We start from the raw sequence: 16,463 nt of genomic DNA on the forward strand, positions 1-16,463 counted from the left end.
GAGTTTGAGGTTGCTGTGAGCTGTGATGCCACAGCACTCTACCCAGGGTGACTCTGTCTCAAGAAAAAAAAAAGAAAGAAACACAAATTGAAATGAAAGTGCCAGTTGAGGAAATAGCAAAATATTTTTCTCAAATCAGCAAAGATTTTGAAAAACTAGAGTACAAACTATGGATTGTAATAGGAGTGTAAAAGAACAGAAAATTGTGAAAGGTAATTTGGAAAGAACCCAGAAGCCCTAAAAGCATCGATACTAAAGAAATAACCAAAGATGCACATAAAAATCTAGCTACAAGGATGACTCCAGCATCATTGTTTATAAAAGCAAAAGAAAAATACTGGGGAAAAAAATCTGTATACCTAACAATAAGAGACTGGTTAAACAAATTATAATGCATCTAGACAATGGTGTACAAGACAACTTAATTGATGTTTACAAGAATGTTTATTACATACTGTCTTTATTATCATAAGAGGTTTATAATACTAAGTAAAAGTGAAATAGAAGTGGGTCCAAAACAGTATGTACAGCATTTTTAGAGGAAAATATTACAGACATGCATAGAAAATGTGTGTTTACAACATTTTGTCATAAAACATACAAAAAAATGTTAATGATTAACTCTAGGCAGTGGGATTACTGGACACTTTTAGTTATGCTTGCTGTGTATATTTTCTAAATGTGTCCTGGTGGATATGTGTTAGCTGCATATTAAGAAAAATACTTTATGTTAAAACATTAACGCCCGTTTCTCACCCACCCAAGGGCAAGCCAGTGCTTAGTGAACACGTCTGGATGAACTCATTCATGCTTTAACCTTGACCTTGAGGCACACCTTAGCTCAGGATCCCTCCCACACACAGCCCCAATCTCCCCTTCTTTCCTCCGCTCTCATACCCAAGGACATAGACCACATCCTCGTGCTCCCAGGCCCAGAACTGGTGGCATTTTCTGTCTTCATCAGAACAGTCCTCTGCTCAGAAACCATCAATAGCTCATTTTCTTAAGGATATGCTGTAGAACCCCCATAGTTGGCCACCTCTCTACATTGACCATTTCTTTAAGTTGACCTAATTTTCATAGACCAGACCTGCACCACATGTTCTAAAGTCCTATGTTGACCACCTCCATATGTTGACAAGTTTGTTATAGTCGTTTGGGCGGTCAACTTAAGAGGTTGTAGTGCATTTCAAATGTCTCTTGTGGCTTTCACTGTTCCAAGCTAATTTCAGTCTTGTTGATAATGTTATACAAAGTAAATGAGAATAGCCCCCCAGCTCCAGACACCTCACAGCATTCTTGCTGCCTCACCTTCACTCACACTATATATTTTACCTGAAATGCCTTCCCCTGAACCGCAGCTTCTCCATATCCCTCACATTTCTTCCAGGTCAAACTCAGGGCTTACCAACCCTCTCCCCAGGAAGTCTTCCTTATGGTGATGGCTACATTTTCTGAATCCCCATGGTATCTATTTGCTCAGTTTTCCATTTGACAGATATCGGTTGAGCACCTACCATGTGCGTGCACACTGGTGAATGGAGAACCCAAGGAGGCTAGTTTCAACCCAGTGGAGCTCACTGTCCAAAGCAGAGACAGTCATCAAGCAAATAATCACACCAATAGTTATACCCATTATAGACGGTGCAAGGCGCTATGCAGAAGAACAAAGGTGATAAGAAATTTGAGAGAAGGCACCTGACTGAGATTAGGAGCTGGGAAGGCCTCAGGAGGGAGATGACATGTAGGCTGAGTCCTAGAAGATGAGTCAGAGTTGATCAGGAGAGACCTTTTCAAGCAGGAGGACGAACCAGGATGAGGCAGAGCCTGGCAGGTTAGGGGAGGCTGAGTTAGAGGTACAGGCAGTGACTAGCACACACAGGGCCTCCAACTACTCTCATCCCAAGTGCAATGACAAGTCAGTAAAGGGTTCTAAGCAGGCCTGATTTTGCAAACATGATCAGATGTGAGTTTTCAGAAAGATCCCTCTGCCTGCAGTGTGTAAGGTGGATGTAGGAAGGCCAGAGCGGCATCAGGAGACCAGTTCGGGCAGCCCATGTGGAAGCTGGCGGAGTGCCTGGAACAAATGGAGGCGGTGAGGATGGAGAGAAGTGGATGGGCTCAATTTTGGAACAGAACTGACAACCTACTGTCACACCACCTGAGAGAGGGAGAGTCAGGTGGCAACCACACTTCTGGTGTAAGCACCTGGGTAGACTCTAGTAACTGTGTGGTGCCTGCACCCCGGGGCCCACCCCTCGGTGAACCAAGTAGGAAAGGACAGGACACCAGTGCTGGCTCAGCAGGGAGGAAAACTGACCCAGGGACGTGAGAGGGAGTAAAGAAGGGTAGCTCGGAGTTGTGTCTGTGGGAACCAGTTCACAGGACTCTCAACTGCTGGCCAGTAACCCAGGTGGGAGGAAGGGAAAGAGACTCAGGGTAAATTGCAGGATGAGGCAGAAGATAAGTGGTCCAGCTGGCGGAGCAGGCAAAGACTCAGGGCTGAGCATCACCACTCAAGTGCTCATGCAGGCGAGCTTGAGAATATTTATTGGTAATTGGCAGAAGTGGTTAGAGGTGGCGTGATCACAGATAGGTCTGTAACCAATCAGCAAGAAAGCTCTGTTCCTGTTGCTATGTTTGCATCCAGGCAGAACTGTATTATAAGCAGGCCAAGAGGAGACCAGGAGAAACCTCTCATATGCATTTGGTTTATCTGTCATCCTCTCTCTGCTTCATGGACGAGAGCAAGTGAGCTGTGGAGCAATAAATTACCACTTGCCACAGCTATGTATCCCAAGAGAACTCTCTGCAGCCCTGACAGGGAGAGATTAGAATTCTCAGACCACTGAGACTGTCACTTACAGGGAAATTCTTAAATGGAGAACAATAATAAGACTAATAATAATAGAAAAGAGAACAGCTGACAATGCTTGCTAAACGCTTATGTTGATGGACTCGTTTTCAAACAAACCCATATGGATGGGCTTTAATATAATTCTCATTTTCTAAATGAGGAATCTGAGGCTCAGGGAAGTTCAGAGACTTGGTCAAAACCGCACAGGGAGTAAAGGCAGAAGCGTGTTCCCAGCCATGGCGATGTGATGCCAAAGACAGTCTCTTCAAAAGGATGTTTCACTGCTTCTGCTCTTGCCGTTCCAGCACCTCCTTGGGAAAGACTGGCCACCTAAGTCTTCCCACTGTCTTCACACCTAGGCACCACTCCTGGGCCTTCTGGATGAGGGGCAGAGGAGCACAGAGGGGTAGGGATGTATCAACACCTTGCATTTATTCATTTATTCTTCCCTATGCTTTGGGACTCGAAGTACTTTGAAAGCCAGAATTCTCTTGTTTTGTTGGATTCCTAGCCAAGAATAGAGAAAAAGGTAGGGAAAGGTAGTGGCTCTGGTCTTTGGGAAGCAAATATACAGACATGGCCTTCAGACTGGGGCAGCATGGAGATGCTTGTTCACTGAGGGTGAGGGAGCCAGGAAAAGCTGGAAGCCCTAGAGCTGGAGAGACCACATGGCCTAGAGAGAACAGGGACTGAGTGGGTGGGTGGGGGGTCCTTGTTCCACTACATACTGGCTTCATGTCCTGTGCAGGTCCCAGCCCAGGCCCCCTCCTGTGAGTGCCAGACAAGCTCCTGCAATGCCCATGAGATCCTGTCAGCCCAGTCCCCATCCTGTGAGTTCCAGGCCAGGTCCTAGACTATTGGAAAAACCAGTGGAGGGAACAGAAAGTAAGGAGCTTTGTAAACCACCAGGTGTGATCCGAGTCTCTAAGGAAAGGCGGTAAGGTGAGGGTCACTATCACTGTTCTTCCTCTTGCAAGCATGGTGAGGGTGCAGAAGGCAAAGGTTTGGGAACCAAGGAAGCTACATCCCCTAAGCAGATAGCCTGACTAGGTCCCCTTGGGGGAGGAATGCACACCACCATTGAATGTGGCATGGGCCTAAATCCTGCTCAGCCCTCAGCGCTTTGGACCTTGGAGGCCATAGGAACATTGTATTAGAACAGGGCTGAAGCAGCCGATGTACTTAACACTAATATGAAGCTGGTAGATGGATAATATAAGTCCACACAAGAGAAAAACTCAATTTAATTTAAGTTGAGGGAGAGGGGACAGGGAAAGAGGGTGGAATTGGGAGGGAAGGGGAAGAGGGGAGACTGGTGTGCTATCACCTAGTGGGCACAATGTAAGGGTGCCTAGCACACCTCCTGGGTAAGGGACACAACTATAACCTTACCTAACAAACACAAAGATTGTAACCTAATCGTTTATACCCTCATATTAATCTGAAATAAAAATAAAAAAGAAAGATGAGAACTAGGAGGAGCGTCACCTGAATAGAAGTTTGGGCTCAACACCACTCATACATTTCCAAAGAGTCAAGAGCTTGTTCCTCAGGTGGGGCCCAGGTAGCTGGCTGGCTTGCAGGGTGTGAAACCCCTCAGCCTAACACCATCCTCAGGGAAGCCAGTGAGATTCATGGCAGATTCAAGTTTTTAGGTCAAAATGTAAGGATATAGAGGAGCTATCAGTATATTATTGGAAAACATAAAACTCTTAAAACAACATTTGGCTTTGGTTGTATACATAGTTGGTTTCCTGACACTTGGAAATCTCGTTGGATTTCTTTGGGATGATACTAACAACTAAAATGTTAGTATTTACTAATGTTTGCCATGTTCCAGGTACTCTTCTAAGTGCTCTGCCTATATCAACTCATTTCATCTGCATAATAATCCTATTTGGTAGACATGAGTAAATACAGTTTTTATTAATTTATTTTTTTTGAGATAGTCTCACTCTGTTGCCCCCACCAGAGTGCAGTGGTGTGTTCAAAGCTCACTGCAACCTCAAACTCCTGGACTCAAGCGATCCTCCCACCTTGGCCTGCCAAAGTGCTAGAATTACAGGCATGAGCCCTCATGCCCAGCCAGTAACCACATTTTATAGATGAGGAAACTGAGTCCCATCAAGCATAAGCAGGTGTGCCCACAGCTACAAAGGATTTGAATCCAGGCAATCTGCCTGTTAGTCCACTTACTTTGCCCCAGGCTGTCTCACAGGAATGGAAAGCTGTTTGTATGATTCAATTCAGTCCACACACTTTTGGGGACATGATAGGTTCTTCATGGGTCACATAATTCTAGCAGTATTTCATATTTTTTGAGTATCCAGTGCCTTTCACATACAAGCTTGTTAATAAGAGTTTCTATTAACCACATGATGAAGACAAGGACACTGGGGCTTTAAAGGCTGAGGGAGTTGTTCAAGGTCTCACAGCTAGTCAGTGACAAAGCTCAAAAAAAAAACTAAACTGTGGGTATAGAACCACAATGCCACGGCAAGGTCCTTATTATCCATAGGCTGGGAGGAGCCAGGTGCTCAAACAATCACAGCCCAGCCCATCAAGGGCAAGTGAGAGTGGCCAGAGAAACTGGAGATCTAGAACCGACCAGCAAGGTGCTGCTGGATGAGATGGGCAGCTCATCTGTCTGCACTCAGCTCCCATCTGGGACCATCTGCCTAAAGAGCAGACTGTGTCCAGCCCTGGGTAGGAGGCTCCCCAAGCTCAGGGTTGAGGTATAACAGCACTTAGATTCTTACCACCCAGCACTACCCAGGTTCCCTGCAGACCTGGGACTGTGTGGACACCTCTGTGGCACCACGGTGGACCCTGCTCCTCTCACCATGATGGACCACAGAGGACAGAACACTCTCCCAGCACACGCATCACCCCCAGGAAAGGGTGTGCAGTGCTGATCACTGCACTGCTGGGCAGGAGAGAAAAGGAAAAATGGCTCCCATTGATATGAGACTTAGGGACCTACCTTTGACGGTATCATTGCAGCCTTTTCTGTCTGCTGAACAGAGAGTTGCACTCTGTGTTTTGATGGTGTTGAAAGTGAAGAAAGGACCACCAAAGCCAGGCAGAAAGTCTAGGCTCAAAGCTCAGTTTCCCTATACACAAAACAGCAGTCATCACAGATGCCTGTCTGCTCTCGGGGCTGTTGAGGGTCAGTGAGGTGGTGATCTTGCCATTACCCAGTTCTCAGAGCAGTCCCATCCAGGAGGGAACCAATGTGTTTTCCTTCTTGGTCTCCCCTCTCCCAGATGCTGGCCACTCCAGTGTAAGTCTTGGCCTCTGTTGAGATCTCTGTGCTCTGTCTGGCATCTCATGGCCACACACTCCACACCTGCTTGGCTGAGCCGGATTCTCAGTTCAGGCTGCTATGCCACTCAGGAGCCAAGGCAATGAGCTTCCTCCCCCTTCTCTGCCCCTGGCCCTGTGCTCATCTGTACTTAGTTTTTTTTTTTTTAGTAATTTTCATTGAAATATAACTCACATATCATAATATTCACTCTTCACTTACTTACTTCATGACCCTATTTAAGAACAATGATCAGGTCTGAAATTAAGAATCCCTAACTCTAATTATACCACATGAAATCTATTATTCACCTATTGTAAAACTTCAGATTATTCTGAAGCATTTCAACAAAGGAGTTCAAGAAGTGCTGGTGAGCACCTGCTTTGTGCTCTAATAATGTACACACCAGCCGTCAGCACTTGCCTCGTGCCAGATACTGTGCTCAGCACTAGCACAAACATGGTATCTTCTCATCATTGCAGCAAGCCTGAAGAGTGGATATGAATAGTTCTTTTTAAGTAAGGAAATGAGGCTCAGGGAGGTTAAGTAACTTACTCAAGGTCACACAGCCTCACTTACCAGCAGGTTTTAAATCCAGACCTGGCAGGTGTCAGAGCCTGTGCACTTAAGCAGTTCACCCTCTGCCCACTGCATTGCAGAGTGTGAAATAGTGGAAATAGAGGTGGCCTAGATGCTGCTCCTGCTTGGAGAATCAGGAAAGACAAACATTTCACTCCAATATGGCCCTGAAGTATTTTAATTCCATCAATAGCACCTTCTCATCAGCAAGGACACTGTGACAAGACGAATGAGAATAAGGATGTAAAAATGTCAGCCACTCCTCCCCGGCGGTGGCCCATGGTATGGGAGTCAGACCAAGGACAGGCAGGGTACCAGGGGGAAAGCAGCTCCCATCCTGGGAACAAGCAGCACCAGGGAGACAATCTTCCAGGAGACACCATGTTAAGAAATAGGATGCCTGCCCTGGCCATGAAGGGTGGAAACTTCAGAGGAGTATTGTCCAGTACTCCATGATCTCGCCGGACCCACTCTGAGTGCTCTTGGGAAGTCTGCAGTGCACTGGGCCAGGGCTGCTTCAGTTTCCAGGCTGATGATAACATGAGGGCTCCTGGCAAGAGCCGCCAGAGAGTGCTCTGGGCAACCTCCACAATAAAACCTGATTGGCAGGATGTCTCAGAGAGAAGGACAAGGTGAAGTGCAGCACCACGTTCCAGGCAGAAGTAAAGTCTAGAAGTGTGGGGACTGTCCTCTCTACTGCCTCTGAGCCCTCAGGGACCACCAGCTATATTTATTCTATCTTAACAGGAGAACCATAGCTGTGAAGAAGGCCCTGGCATTTACCAAGCCATCAGCTGAAAAGTAAAGCTAACTTTCAGCTGCTTCCTTTAGATTTAATAAACCCCAAAGGCCATGCAGCACTTTCACATTATTTGAGCCTCATGTGGACCTGAGTCACATACCCTTATCTCAACTCTGGGCAGGTCCCTGACTTTGATGCATGTCACCCCACTTTTCTGCTTGAGAATTGTTCTGAATCTGTAGAGCTCATTATACCTGGATGTTCAGGGAAGCTAAAGGGTTGGAGAGTGTCCTATTACAAAAGACTGGCTGCAACAGTCTCTTCCAGTCCATGTACCTGGCAATATGTTTCTGCCATCCTTTCATTGGCAAGGTGTATCTATGTTCCCTCCCCTTGAATCTGGGAGGACTTGTGACTATGGTGTAAGTTAACTCTGAGGCAAGGCCATTAAAGGCAATACAGCTTCCATCTGGTTCTCTTGAGACGCTTTACACTAAGATCCCACCTGCCATGCTGTGAGGAAGCCTAACTAGCCCACCCAGAGAGACCACATGGAGAGACCCACTTGTAGGTATTCTGGCCAATAGTCTAACTTATGTCCCAGGCCACAGCCTGCCTCAACTGCCAGACACACGGGTGAACAAGCCCCCAGATGGTTTCAGTCCCCAGGTGTTGTCACCCCAACCTGCAAGGTGTTCTTCGCTGAAGCTCAGATAATGCAGAACAGACAAGCCATCCCTGCTGTGTCCTTTCCAAATTCCTAGTCCACAGAATCATGAAAATAATAAAATAGAGATTGCTCTACCTCACTGAGTTTGGGGTGGTTTCTTACCTCGGAATAAAAACTGGAGCAGGGAGCAAACCACAATGGATGGCAGTCTTTGGGTAAATGCTGCAGGCAGCCACTTCTGGGAGTCATTCTGTAAGCTCCTCAGAGGCTCCAGTGAGGTCAGGAGCCTGTTGCCTAAACCAGCGACTTTGATCCCACTCCCTTCATTCGTTTTTCTCCTTCTCTGTCTCACTCCTCTTGCTTCCTGGGATCACCTTCCAACAATTGACACACACGTCTTTGTCTAAGGCTCTTCATTTGGAGAAATCCAAATAAAACTGGCCTCTTGTCCACCCCCCAAGGCAAGCATTTTTGCTCCTACTCCCATTTTGCAGATGAGGAGAGTGAGGTAAGGAAATTTAAAATGACTTGCTCAAGGCTGCATGGAATAAAAGGAAGGGCCAGGATAAGGACCCAGGCCACCTGGCCTGGATCCCACTAAAGAATTATGGATGAGGGCTGGTGGTCAGGCAGGACCATCCTCCCCAGCCTGTCTCTCAGAAACATTGTGGTTGGGAGGATTAATTGCCATTGAACCTGTGGCTGCACTGACAGTAACAGAAGAAAAACAAAATGGTAGTGCTCTGGACGACCATACAGAAAACACCCCAGGAGCCTGACACCTGTCACTAGCTCCAGGCCAGATGGGCTTCACAGACTCACTCCCAAATCATAATCATCTGATTTAAAAATCATCCCCTTTCATAGAATCAAATCGTTTGTCTATTAGCAAATTTAAATTTTACAGCTTAAAACCTGCTTCAATGATCAGTATAAAGATGTTCTTTTAGGCTTGGCGCCGGTAGCACAGTGGATATAGCATAGGCCACACACCGAGGCTTGCAGGTTCGAACCTGGCCTAGGCCTGCCATTGTTTACAACAATGACAACTGCAAACAAAAAAAAATAGCCAAGTGTTGTGGCAGGCACCTGTAGCCCCAGCTACTTGGGAGGCTGAGGCAAGCGAATCGCTTAAACCCAAGAGTTGGAGGTTGCTGTGAGCTGTGATACCATGGCTCTCTATCAAAGGCAACATATTAAAATTCTGTCTCAAAAAAAAAAAAGATGTTCTTTCAATAAATTTCTAGAAAATCTGTTTATAAAGTAACTAACTATATGTCAGGCCCTCTAAGCAATTTGTCAAGAATCATCTCCATTTATAAATGAGGAAATTAAGACCCAGAGAGATTGAGTGACTTGCCCAAGGTCACATAGCTTATAATTGGCAGAGTAAATGGTAAAACGGTAAAAAATGTCATTAAAAAATGCAAAAGAGGCAAAACATAAAATTGTAAGAGGTCTATTACTTACCCAGTTTGCTCAACTTCTGAGAAGTTGGCTAGATACAAAGATCACAGAACCATAGACATTGATTAGGAAGGAGCCAGGGGCTCAAACTCGAATGTCTGCAAGGTATGAAGGAAGCCCAGGGCAAGATGGTTAACTAACAAGTCCAACATTTCCATTCTACAGGTAAGAACTGAGGCCCAGAGAACATGGCACTTTTCCAGGGTAACAGAGCCACGAGACCAGGAGTAGACCATCCAAGACTCTCCCCTCTGCATTCTGAATCCATAGCACAATGGAAAGTCACATGGAGAAAGGACGGGTGGGAGGTGTTTTAGATTGGAAACACTAAGGTGATCCTTATGACGGCTGAATTAGGATTGGACTGGACTAGGATGAGAAGTTGCCCCTAAAAGTTTGCATTAAATATGTAACCAAGAAGTGTAGTTTGCCACCATCCAAGAGGCAAGTTTTTCTATTAAGATTTCAGAGCACTGGTTAACTGCTTGTTGGTCTGTTCTAGACAGCTGTTCCCTAGGGAATTTCCAAAAGGATGGGCAAAGAGAGATACTAACATTTTCCCCTGGGTCTTCCCTGCCTTTGCTCTCTTCTGGCCATGTTTAGCATCAGTGTAGCCCAGGGAGAGGCCAAAGCTTTGGAAGAATTCAAGGATAGCTCCAGAGGATGCACATAGCTGGCTGAAACCACACTCCCGAGATCCTCTACCTTCCAGCCCTGGTGTCTATCCCATCCTGTCTGCAAATTGTTACAGAATGTGCGTGCCCCTGGTTATCTTCCATTCTCACCAAAAATACTGGAAAAAATGAGGCCCCAATAGGCAAGCTGACCTCAAGGTTATCCCGCAAGGCTGAGACCAGGAGCTGGGAAGCTCTCACAGGAGATTTATGCCTCTTTCATCTGGATTCACAGCGACCAGACCAGCACCCAACATACTGAAGGTGCTTAGTGCATTCCTGAGCAAACTGAGTGCTTTCCCACTCCAGATCCAGAGCTGTCCATATTGCCACCCAGAGGTCCCAGCTCATACCCAGTGGAGGACAGGCTCTCACAGGTACAGATGATGGTCAAACCACTGTATTCTTTAGCCCCTCCCCCAATTTTCCAGCTTCAGCAGCCTTCTTTTAGGGCCGGTCCAGGCCACCACTCCAACAGTGCGGTGGAGATCCTCCTCCCTGGCCATGAGTTGGGCCCTATGAGGAACTGGGGTACCTCAGCCCAGCATATGACCTGCTGATATTCTCAAATTACCCAGGAACCAACTTCTCTGCCCACCTTCCTAACTCTGACTGCTCCAGGAGGTACAACAATAGGTAAATACTCTGCAGGAGTCTCCCCAGGGGAAGACCAGGACCTTCAAGCATGAGTTATCTCCAACCTACACAAGATTCTCATATCTCACAAACTCCCTTAGGTTCTCAGCCTCCTAGTAACCTGGTCTTCCCCAAACTTCACCTGGCTCTAACCCTCCCCACCTTCACCTAGACCAAAGGTGCTGCAGTAACACTAACAGTAAAAACAGCTACAATTCCATAATTATTCCATTTGCAGGGAATTTTCCTATAAATCTTCTGAGTCCTCTTGTAATTACCATTCCCAATTTAGAGACGAGGAAACTGAAGCTGGCAGAGTGAAGGACTGGGGCCCCTGGCCCACAGCTCTTCGAGACCTGGTGGGCTCCTGGAAGGAGCACCTGCCTCCCTGAGGGTGCAGAGGTGCAGATGGGGCTCCTTCCTCTTTCCGCCCATCCCTGCCGGCCGCCAAGTGGAAAGGGAAGGACAATGCCGGAGATAAACACCACTACCTGCGGGCCTATGGCCAGCGGCAGGAGGGTTGAGCGGACCTTAGGGCCCATCTCATCTCTCGGGAGCGTGAGCACCCTTCCATCCCTGCTGGGAACTGCCCTAGAGCTATCGGCTCTGGGACACGCGCTCGGGCCCCTTTGAGGCTAAGCCCTCAGCGATTCCAGCTCAGAAGCCGCTCCCCTAGGCATCCACGAGCCGGTTAGTGGCTAGGGTAAAGGGGGAGCTGCAGTGCCTGCAGGCGATTGCGCCCGAAAAGGCCCATGCGTCCCGGGGCGCAGCTTCCTGGCGGGATTAGAGCACCTGCCGGCTTCCATCTCCGCCCGCACCGGGCAATCCCCCAGGGCTAGACGACGCAGAGGGGACCACGGGGAATTTTAGGGCCTCCGCACATTCTCCCTCGGCGATCCCTTTCCTTTTGCCTGCTGCGAAGCTTTCTTTTTAAAATCTCTTCTCAAGAGTAACCAACCACAAGACCTTGGGAAACTTTGTGCAAAACTTACAAACGCGGTGAAATCCGAGCCAGCAACTCCATCGGAGCGTGGGAGCGCCGCGCCCTGCCGGAGCGGCCGGCGGTGGCCCGTGCTGACCACCCGACTGTCAGGAGGCCCTGGCGACCCGAGCGCCTTCTCCGCCTGGGGCACCGGCCCCAGCCCGCTTTGGGAATGCTATGGGGGGCCGCCACCCGGTGCGCGCCGCAAACCTGGAGCCAGGACGTCCTGGCCTCAGAGTGGTATTTAAGCTAAAACTCGGGTCATTGTCTTCCAGGGAACACAGGGGAACTCAAGGAAAAGGAGGGGAGACCCGCCCCACAGACGGCCCACCACTTTATTTGCATTTCAAAGGCAAACTTCTGCTGGACTTCCCCGGCGGCGGCACCTACCGGCTTTGCACGGGTCGTGGTAATACTCCAGCTGCTGCTCCGCGCCTTCTTCGCCTTCCAGCGCCGAGTACTCCGAGGAGGCGTCCGGCCGCTCCCCGAGTCCCCCGGCGCCGCGAGGCAGGGGCAGCAGCAGCAGCAGTGACACCAGGGCCCCGAGCGCAGTCGCCCCCGGCATGGTGGCGCGGGGCCGGCCGGGGCAGAGGGAGATGCGCGCACGAAAGCTCAGCTCTGTCGAAGGACTATGCACGGGGTTGTGTCGGTGACGGCCGGGGTCGGCGGTTACTCCCGGCTGCCAAGCATGGCTCGGGTGCTGAGCCAACAGAGCGCGGCGCCCCCTGTCCTCGTCGAGGCACCCGGGAAACGGCCGCTCGGAGAGACTTGCTGGGCGGCCGAGGCTGCAGCGGCTGAGGCTGTGGCGGTGGCAGCGGTGGTTGGAGCAGTGGCCGCTCCGCCCCTCGCCACCAGGGCTGGACCAAACAGCCCTCGCCAGGGGCCCTAGGCAGCCAATCAACTCGGGCGCCCGAGGCGCGGCCCCTCCTCTTCCCGGCACCTCCGCAACTTCGGAGGAAGGCGAGCGAGGCTAAGGTGCTGGAGGCAGGGGCCAGGGACCAGCGGCGCGCCCACCCCGCCACCGAGCCGGAGGCGTCCTTCTCCGGGAGCACCTGGGCCTGGAATTCCTGAGACCGCTGCTGCCAAAGATCGAGGCTGGGCTTCCCGCCCGTTCTATTTTCACAGCTCACTTTACAACTCCCGATGCCCACGTGCACGAAGGCAGGCAGCAGTGGCTGGAGCTGGCAGCACAGGGCCAGGAGCCGTGCTGGGAGCGGTCTGTGTCGCTACCACCTCGCGGCGTGCTTTCGGACAATAGTTCCCGTGAGGGATGAAGGCAATCGGCTCTCAGGTCCCTTCCCAAGCAGAAAACAATCCAGAATTACGGTTCTCTCAGCTCTCTCAGCATCTCCTCGTCCAGCCATGAAGGGCGCTTGCAGCGGCACCCACTTAACCTAGTGGCTGGTAATATGTACGGAAGAAAGATTTAAAATGACAGAGGTCCCCTCTGGGTGACCCTATCCTCTAGTAATACAGTCTAAGATGCTTCATACAGGCAAAAAGACTGACAAATGTACGTGCTATGTGTGTTAAATTAGACATGTTTTTATTAAATAAGCCACCATTACTGGATTGTTCAGTTGTTCAATGAAAATGAACAAGTTCTGAAATCTGGTTATTTCTTGCCAATTAAATACACATGCCCAAATAAGTTAGAAATCAAGAGCTATTTGAAACCCACTTCTATATTGCACATTAAAAGTAAAAATTGTCAGAACTGAGCCACTCTGATTTAGAGACATGAAAAGTATTACTGAGAGGCTTTTCAAAGATTTTTATGCAAGCAAAATTGCCCTAATCAAAAAGTGTAACACACAAATGTGTATATGTAGACTTTTTTAGTATGGTACCCAGTAGTATGTTTTCATTTAAAGTGCAAGCAGAAAAATGGACTGAACTTCCCTTTGGGATTTCACATACATTAATAGTCAACAGAGAGCCCAAAGCTGACCTTTACACTGGACTCCAAATTTCTCAAATTACAGTCATCTGTCTTCTCATCTATTAACAAAGGTAACAAGAAAGGTAATGAGTCCTTCAAACCACTAGGGTGAAGGTGCCCTTGTCCTAAACCACTGGAAGGGTGCTACTGCTCATTTTGTTCTGACTCTTAGAAAGAAATGCAGAGTTGACCTTGCTTCATGCTGTTTTTGTCAAAAATGGACACATACAGGATGAAGCCAGATTGGGCAAGATATGGTTAGAAACTGTAAGGAGGAAGGAATTTAGGGGAATGAACGCCACCAAATGGCAGGGAAGGCCAAGTGGCCACTTAATAGTCAATAGGTGTGGGAGGAGGTCAAACAGCATTTCTGCCTGAATGCTGGAAGGAGTCAAACCCAACGCCACAGTCCTCTGCATCACCCCAGTGAAGGCCACCACCTGTCAGTAGAGAAGTCCACAGAGTCAACATCTAAAAGACCTAACAAACTTCTCTGACACTTCCAGGTCTCCAGATGGCACTAGAAAAATAGCCAACTGGCTTCCTCATTAGCAGTGAATTCCTCTGTAAAACAGACATTAGAGGTTGTGAGCTTATATTGCCTCCATACCTACCTAGTGGGTAACTGCCGGGTCATCTCACCCATACCCTTTGTCCAAATGTTTTGAAGACAGTGGAGCTGCTGGGTGAGCAAGCTGCACAGTTTTATGTCAGAAGGCCAGTTTAGATGTGGTATCAACCAACAAACAGCAACAAATATTTGGATCATAATAGAAAGGTTAGAAAGGAATGATTGAAAGTGATGTTTAATAACTTTTCTCACCTTTTCTGTAAGTTCCTGATTTCACTCACCATTTTTAAACTCTAATCTAGGTTCAGGTAACTTCTCATTCCATCTGTACACCTAGGCCCAGGCTAACTGGGTTCTCTTACAGCCACTCTTGGAGCTCTTCAAGTCTACCAAGTTTTATCCTCCTTAACTACTACATCTCAGCCACTTCTCGTTTTGCCTTTCCAGGCCACTATGCATGATCATAATCTCCTCCAGTGCAAGAAACACAACCTCCAGAATCAAATGGGCACTCTCACCTGCTAGTTCATTCCTTTGTTTATGTTGCTGCCCACCAAGATGGTACTGAGTTCTTTGGAGAAGGTAATTAAAAATTTTAAATATTGCTTTTAACAGCTGCTGAAAACCCTTCCTCCCTCTCAAAAACCTTTATCCAGGCACCTCAGGTGGCATACCAGGACCTCATCCACCATCAGGCTTTTATCCTTCCAGCCTTGGCTCATACCACCTTCATATTATACTTTTGTTGCATTGAACACCTTGTAGTCATCCTAGGGATGACTGGGGCATCTTGATAACAATGCGGCCGGCATCCTCGCGCCAGCAACCACATCTGTGACACTTAGCTATTCAGGTCTGCCCTACTCCACTGTTCTGAAGTATAGGAGACCTCTCTCGACCCCAACTTGGAAACACCTTCCAGGTGTCTCTCTAGACCCTTCCTTCCTTTCACTGACCTTTAAGATTAAGTCTTACTATCCTAGTCATCCAGGGTTGGGGAACCTGCAGCCTTTTGACTTTAAGAATGTTCCTTTCTAAGTGCCAAAGGAGGCAAAAAAAGCATCATCTTTCTCTGCTGTGTCCCTTTTAATAAAAGGATTTGTTCTACAAAATTTGGGTTCAGTCAAAAGGCCACATTTACAGACCTAGAAGGCCACATGTTCGTCACATAACATTGACCAGTTAAAATCACTCAAATAAACTTCTCCCTACAACCATCTCCCTCATTTTCTTTTCATGTGAAACTCCTGTCACATTAAGCATACCTTTGAAAAGAAAAATCATTTTAAATAATCAAATACTTAATAAATACATGTGTAGACTACATTGATTCCACATGTCCCAATGTAAGTTTATTCCCCCTTTCCTAATATTATATTGTAGATATTACATTTCATAAAATAGTTCACTCTGAAATGAAATTGGCTGCGTAACATTCTCTTCTACTCTTTATTTTCCAACTAGACAAAAAATGTTCACTAAAGAGATCAGAAGTAATTTGTACCAATTAAAACTATTTGGCTAACTGAAATTGCCAAGTTTAGGTGTTGACTAAGGTAGCTAAAAAGACTAGGAGGAGAAAATAACCAAGGAGGTTGATAAAAAAAATTTTTTAAAATACTTACATGTGAAGATGAAAAACAAAAGTACAAATAGAATTGGAGCAATTAGCCTCTGATTTCAATGTAACACAGTAAAATAATCCTCTCCATTTGTACAAAACATTAATTTTCAATGTGACTTCTAACATACTGTACCCTAGACAACAGGGCCCTAACTTAATGACTTCAGGGCTAAAATTAAGAGCTCCTTCTACTGCCCTACTTTATCTACAAAATGTGACTGACTACCAGTCTCACAGGATGGTTGTAAGGGAACATATGTAAAACTGCTTGTAAAAAGTAGTAAATACTAGGCAAATGCAATGCATTATCAATCAGAATGATAGGTGTAGGGAATGGTGGGGTTTGAGTGTAGGCATCAGATTTGTTATACAAGAAAAAATTAAAAGAAAATTATTTTCAAAAAAGATAAACCTT

At 47.3% G+C, this 16,463-nt stretch overlaps 1 protein-coding gene across 1 annotated transcript in view; it reads right to left on the minus strand.

Annotated features, from left to right (window-relative positions):
* The window catches only part of TLL2 (tolloid like 2), a 148,010-nt gene extending 135,309 nt beyond the window's left edge, over positions 1 to 12,701 (minus strand). The window contains exon 1 of the mRNA XM_053584534.1: positions 12,302 to 12,701. Coding sequence (XP_053440509.1) covers positions 12,302 to 12,476 — 175 coding nt within the window. The 5' untranslated portion in view covers positions 12,477 to 12,701. The remainder of the gene's footprint in view (positions 1 to 12,301) is intronic.
* Between the last annotated feature and the right edge of the window lie 3,762 nt (positions 12,702 to 16,463).

The sequence above is a fragment of the Nycticebus coucang genome, chromosome 3 (assembly GCF_027406575.1).
Source record: "Nycticebus coucang isolate mNycCou1 chromosome 3, mNycCou1.pri, whole genome shotgun sequence".
In the NCBI taxonomy this organism is placed as follows: Eukaryota; Metazoa; Chordata; class Mammalia; order Primates; family Lorisidae; genus Nycticebus; species Nycticebus coucang.